At 36.1% G+C, this 5788-nt stretch overlaps 1 protein-coding gene across 1 annotated transcript; it reads right to left on the bottom strand.

Moving 5' to 3' along the window:
• Window positions 1–3527: 3527 nt before the first annotated feature.
• On the bottom strand, window positions 3528–4830 carry LOC105680756. The gene is made up of 3 exons (XM_012385619.3): window positions 4374–4830; window positions 4119–4265; window positions 3528–4000 (listed from the first exon to the last, which is right to left on the bottom strand). The coding sequence occupies exons 1-3, from the start codon at window positions 4588–4590 to the stop codon at window positions 3831–3833; spliced, it is 534 nt and encodes a 177-aa protein (XP_012241042.1). The 5' UTR covers window positions 4591–4830; the 3' UTR covers window positions 3528–3830.
• Window positions 4831–5788: the final 958 nt, after the last annotated feature.

Genomic DNA, 5788 nt, shown 5'->3' with positions numbered 1-5788 from the left:
TTCGCTCGGTACGAAATCGACTTTGAATTTTCGCTCGGTACGCGTGCGGTACGTTATAACCGATCTCACTGTAGATCGTTGTCTCGATGCAAAAATAAAAAAAAAATTAAAAAAAAATTTTTATTATATATAACTGAATTGTTACTTTACATTTTACGGGTGCAGTATATATTTCACAATGGATTTTTATTTTTCTCCCGTAAATATAATACGTAACTATTATTCGCGAATGTAATGTATTTAAGGAATACATTTTCGAAAGCCTCTCTCCGGCGCGCAGAAAATATTTACAAATTAGGAGAATATTTCGTAAGCCAATAATATTTCGAAAAAGAAATTTCTCAAATTCAGTAGCTTATTTTATCCGTCACATTTATATCACGAACACATTGCGATCTTATAGAACATAATACTTCGGTTTAACGTATATCGTATTACCACCCTCGCGCGATCCCCTCTAAATCCTGGCGCTTTTTTTCCTCGAGGTCGCTTCAACCTGAATTTTACATGTTTCAAGGGATTAACGACCAAACGAAAGTTTCGGCTTGGCAACAGAGGTTGCACGCTTCAATATCTTCAGCGTCGTGAATTTTTCTGGAGAATTACGGAAGAACTTTAATTATAAAGGAGATAACGACAAGTGCCCGTGATATCGGTGCTTTCATAGAAAACTCTTACAAGAAGAGGGGAAAAGAAAAATGGGAAGCAGGAAACCTGATATTCTGCTCGATGGAACAACACTTCAAGCCTTACAACTGAGTAAAAATGAGACGAACTTCCCAATCGTGCATAGTTACGTAAGAAATGCTTAACTGCGTGTATGCACACAAATGCACATATATATTAGCGTTAAATATGGATGTGTATCGCGCCAATATGTTCCAAGTGCTAAATTCAAAGCACAAAGTCATTTGCTTGAAGAAATTGTAATAGCCAAATATCGGTGAATCTGAATCTACTATAAAATGCATATAATACGCGATGCTTCTTTAACAACTGGCATTTTAATATCTTCGTACATATGCATATGAACGTATGAAAGACGACGAAGGGAAAAAGTTGCATGGGAAGATTCTCTTTGTACATTTCTCTGAAGGGATTCGATAAAACGGAACGTCGTCTTTAACTCTTTAGATGGAACTATACGTCAAGCTGAGATGTATTCTTCGTTAGAATATTGCAACATTTTCTCGTGAAATTGTATTCAAAGCTTCCGAGAAATGTTAATTCGACGAGACGTCGAGTTTCGATTGGCACGGCGAGGTGTTTGACGAATACTCGACGAACGTGCTTGAGGAAGTCTCGTAATTTAGTTAAGAATTAATTTGGTTCGCTTTAGATTATCAGTCTTGTCCAATTTTGTTTCTTTTTCATATAATAGAAAATTGTAAGTAGAGTACAATAATTTACTTGTACGTAGTATGGCAACACAGTCACATTACTAAAAATTTCTGACTAAATATAACTGCGTGGTCTCTTGAGGAAGCACTGCTATCTCTAAGGAAGATTAGATGTAAGAGAAAACGATGGAGGACAAGGTGCTAAGAACTAAGAAGTAAATTCGTAGCCAATTCTCTTTCACAATATAATGGAACGTTAAAAACGGAATTTCATAATATCATGTATATTAATTGAAACAAAGATTGCAAATAAATTATCGTATTAACACAAGCGTAGCCTTTAAAAAATTAAATTCAAGATACAACTTATTTGGATGACACATTGTCTTCCTCAATTGCACGATTTGCTGTATATATCGACGCTATAGGTCCGATGTGTGGGACTGGAAACAGTAAACTGTGCCGCGAAGGGGCTACGTTTCGAGTCGAAGTTTTGGACGTATTATCGTCGAGATTGAATCTGTGCAGATTACTCGGGCATCTTCGGACGAAATGTGGCAACGGTGTCGCAGCGTGTTCTCGATCGAAAAGCGCTCGGTACCATCGACCGCAAAGAAGGAAAGGGAATTGTTCGGATTTCTGCCCAGAACTGTGTGTCTTCGCGTGTTTCATAATACAATTCGTTCCATGAGACAGGCACAGGAAATGATACGAAGGGAAAGAGACATATATATTTGAAACGACGAATGAAGACGCTCTCGAGCATCGCGACACCTCCTTCGCGAGATTACTACTACGCTTTATTATAGTTTTGTGAGAAATTGAACGCACGAAATGTTCGAGATATTACTTGGACTGGCAGCACTGATTCTTGAGAGGAATTCTTATTTTGGTGCATTATATTGATTAAAGTTTCGAGTATCGATATCGACGGGAGTGTTTATAGTATCATAGTATGCTTTCCAGTTATTTTTAGCAGTTTCTTGTTGTTATTTTTTTGTTTTTTTATTAGTGTCCTAAGATATGCCAAGATTTAAGATTATTGGTGTAGAATATATTGTAGTATTTTTTACTTTATTTTTATCCGCTCCTTGAGATTAAATTGTAATCATCTCGTTCGTTAGCGAAAATCGTCCATTTGATTTAAGACCAAGGTCTAATATCAACAAATTCATACTTATCAATTAAAGAATATGACAAAGATAGAAACAAGATACATACGATCTTCTACCAACGACAGCAACTAATTATGGGAATAAGGAAAAACGAATGAACAGGATTTTTAAAAAAATATAGAGATTAAAATAACGCCATTGCGTCTGGTCGAGGCAACTGTTTAACTCGGCTAGTCAATACGAGCGGATGAAGCAATTGTCGTACGAGAGAGTGTCAAAGTGAAAGTGACCGTGCGTTATCATTATGATATCATTGCAAGCGATCCAATCTACTTAATATCGTAATGACGGTGTAAGCTTGATTAAATCAGAGTTAGGACAAGCGAGATGAACCGGTTACAAGGTCGTCGAGTTTTTCACCAATTTCCCACGCTGGAGAAAGTACGTACTTATCTGAAAATAGTACTGGAGCTCGATAATTGCAAATTTTTTTACAGCATCTGAGATGCTTATGGAGTACGTAAAAATGGTTAAAATCACGTATTTGTGTACATTTTCGAGATATCGATGGAAATTTTGGTTTCTTGGCAATTTTGTCAGAAGGCATTCGAATTCTATGTGTAGGGCATTTATGCTATTTTTCCCCAACGTTTTTCTCGTAAACGATAAGCGTAAGGAAAAAAATGAAACAGGAAAACGATGAATGGTCCAAGATGAACTACATATCCACGATAATATTCTTCATGGGGCAAGTAGAATAGAACAGCTGCAAATTACAGAACGAAGGAGACTTGGAACAAAAGAAAAGAGGGTGATTTTTATTTCCTGTGTGAAAGTCCGTTTTTATCCAACGTTCATCTCGACAAGCAGAGGAATAATATGAAAGAGAGTTTCTTAAGTAGCGTCGTTAAATATACAACTCTACCGCCATTTTTATGTCACAAAATGTAAATCACATTTTACACGGCATTCACAGCCTGTATAGCTTCAACAGATATTAAACGACATATTAAAAAACGAAAATATTTAATCGAAACAAGAACTATTAGAGTAACTGTATACATTACCTTCCCCAATTCCACAAATTTGTTAATTAGAATTTTGCAACAACATGACACTCTCGTTGCTTCTAGGTAGAACAATTTTACATGCATAAAAAGTAATACCTCGACAGCTATAATTCTGCACATTGCACATTGGAAGGAGTAGAATATGATTGTTTTGCTAATATCATCAAGCTGCTGAAGAGAGTTAGATAAACTGTAGTGTTTTCAACGACATGAGCGAACGTTTTCCAATTTAAAAATATCAGAATGAGATGTTACTAGATATCGAGAGATGTTGATATTCTAGTATGACTTGTAACTTTTCTTGATCAAAGAAGGTTAAAACGAAGGTATGAAATATTTGCTATTTGATTGTAGTCTAAGTTCAAATCATATAAACCAATTAGTTGTTTGTAATCGATGTAAGACACTCTGCCTAACTGATTTCCTTCCAATATGAGATAGCCCAACCTAACCCCAATCCTTGTAGGATTCCTGGCTGCATGATGGTTAATTTATCGTTTCCCAATTCCAGAAGGTTCCATCCTACAATATATCTACAAACTGCAGGCTCTACGCTAATAACCTTATTATCGTTTAACCGGAGGCGAATATACTGCTGTAACCGAGCTCCTGTCGATCGGTTCGATGCCATTCAATCCGAAATTCAGCCCCAACAAATGCGGCACGTCCGCCAATGAGGTCTTGGGATATCTCGTTAATCTTATTGTACATCAGATACAGGAAACTCAATTGCTTCGGTTCTGAGAACAGATTTGGCAACACTGGTATGACATTGTACGTTAGGTTTAGCTAGAATACATTTTCCAATCCTTTAAACGATTCCTTCTTCATTTCTCAGGTTTTCTTACCTTGACGAAAGTTCAGTCTCGCAGGTGTTAAATTTTTGAAACCGTTTCCCCCGATGGCCCACACGTTCAAGTGGAGGATCTTTGATCCTAAGTCAGATTCTTGTACGATGACGTCCGCCATGTTTTCCATTTTGTCACGCACCTCGTACTTTCCTATCTGTCTGTACGTCTGTTCTTGCACCGATCGACCGATAGGCGAAATCAGTAAGACGAGCATCGAAGAAAGTCAGACGGCCAGGAAAGATATTAAGAAGAATAAAATGGATAAAATTAAACATCTTGAGATCGAGTTTTCGCGCCCCAGACTAAGCGATTGACGATCGGATCGTGACTGACGTGTCACTCTGAATATTTGTTGGTTTAGCAGCTCTGTTAGATGGAAGCAACGACCTCTATACCGTTTAGGTTGATGGGGAATTCGCTAGGTGCCACTTACGTGTTAAAATAATGTTCAAGCGGTGATATAATGGACATAAACGAGGTGGAATTTTTATAATGAAATTTTTGTTGAAATATCGAATATATCAATTTTTTATCCATTTTAAAATTTTATGGTATACATTTACCTTTGCACAAGTTTTGAAGCAAATAGTAGTTGCTAAAGGATTTAAGAAATTATGGTTTAAATATATTGTGAATTAATCGTTTTTCGAGCACTTTAACTGAATATTTTGTTCGTAGGATGACGAGAAGATTTGATGTGTGAAAAAAAGGGGAAGATTTCCATTAAAAAAAGAAAATAGATGTGCTTTTTACACTTGGGAAAAAAATATCATCGTCAATACGTAGTTCACTTTGAACAATTCACCTTTTTAGCTTCATCACTATGTTTGTAGGAATAACGCTGGAAATTAGTAGCATGAGCAGTCTGCATATACAGTTAGATTCTTCAAATAATTTAAAAATCTTGTGAACTTTGAAAGAGAGGTTACGTGGAAATATTTTCGATGAACTTCACGTATTGCTAGATTTCTTTTCCTAATGATATTTTACGAAATAGTATTACGTCAAATGTTTATGTTACAGTTTGTTATTAATTTGCTACACTAGTTCGTCCTATAACACCAAAAGCCCTATAACACAATATAGAAATTATCTTGCAATTATGATATCAATTCTTTTGCAAAGATGATAGTAGTATCAACGTGGTTTGATCGTAACAAAGTTTCGCGATACATACAAATTGTACGAATAATAATAAATAATAAAGTACGAATTAATTTATAGGAAATGTTCAATTATACTTTTCGCTTATGTTCAAATCTCGGGATGAGAAATGTTGAAAGTGGCGGATTTCCCCATTGAAATCATGCTAAAGTGCTTTCGATCGCCGTAAAGGAACGAATCTCCTGGCAGATTCTTGTAAAACTATTCAAACATTTTTTGCGTGGATAACGGAATAGGAGCGACGGCGA

The sequence above is a fragment of the Bombus impatiens genome, unplaced genomic scaffold (assembly GCF_000188095.3).
Source record: "Bombus impatiens unplaced genomic scaffold, BIMP_2.2 scf_0332, whole genome shotgun sequence".
NCBI classification, from domain to species: domain Eukaryota; kingdom Metazoa; phylum Arthropoda; class Insecta; order Hymenoptera; family Apidae; genus Bombus; species Bombus impatiens.
This window is presented reverse-complemented; position numbering and strand designations above follow the sequence as displayed.

What these genes read in the sequence shown, in the direction of transcription:
- LOC105680756 (XM_012385619.3), bottom strand. Translation starts at nt 4,590, where the DNA reads ATGCTCGTCTTACTGATTTCGCCTATCGGTCGATCGGTGCAAGAACAG. An exon ending in GAGACTGAACTTTCGTCAAG is followed by an intron (nt 4,266 to 4,373) that starts GTAAGAAAACCT and finishes ATCTGTTCTCAG; the next exon opens with AACCGAAGCAATTGAGTTTC. An exon ending in ACAGGAGCTCGGTTACAGCA is followed by an intron (nt 4,001 to 4,118) that starts GTATATTCGCCT and finishes ACCATCATGCAG; the next exon opens with CCAGGAATCCTACAAGGATT.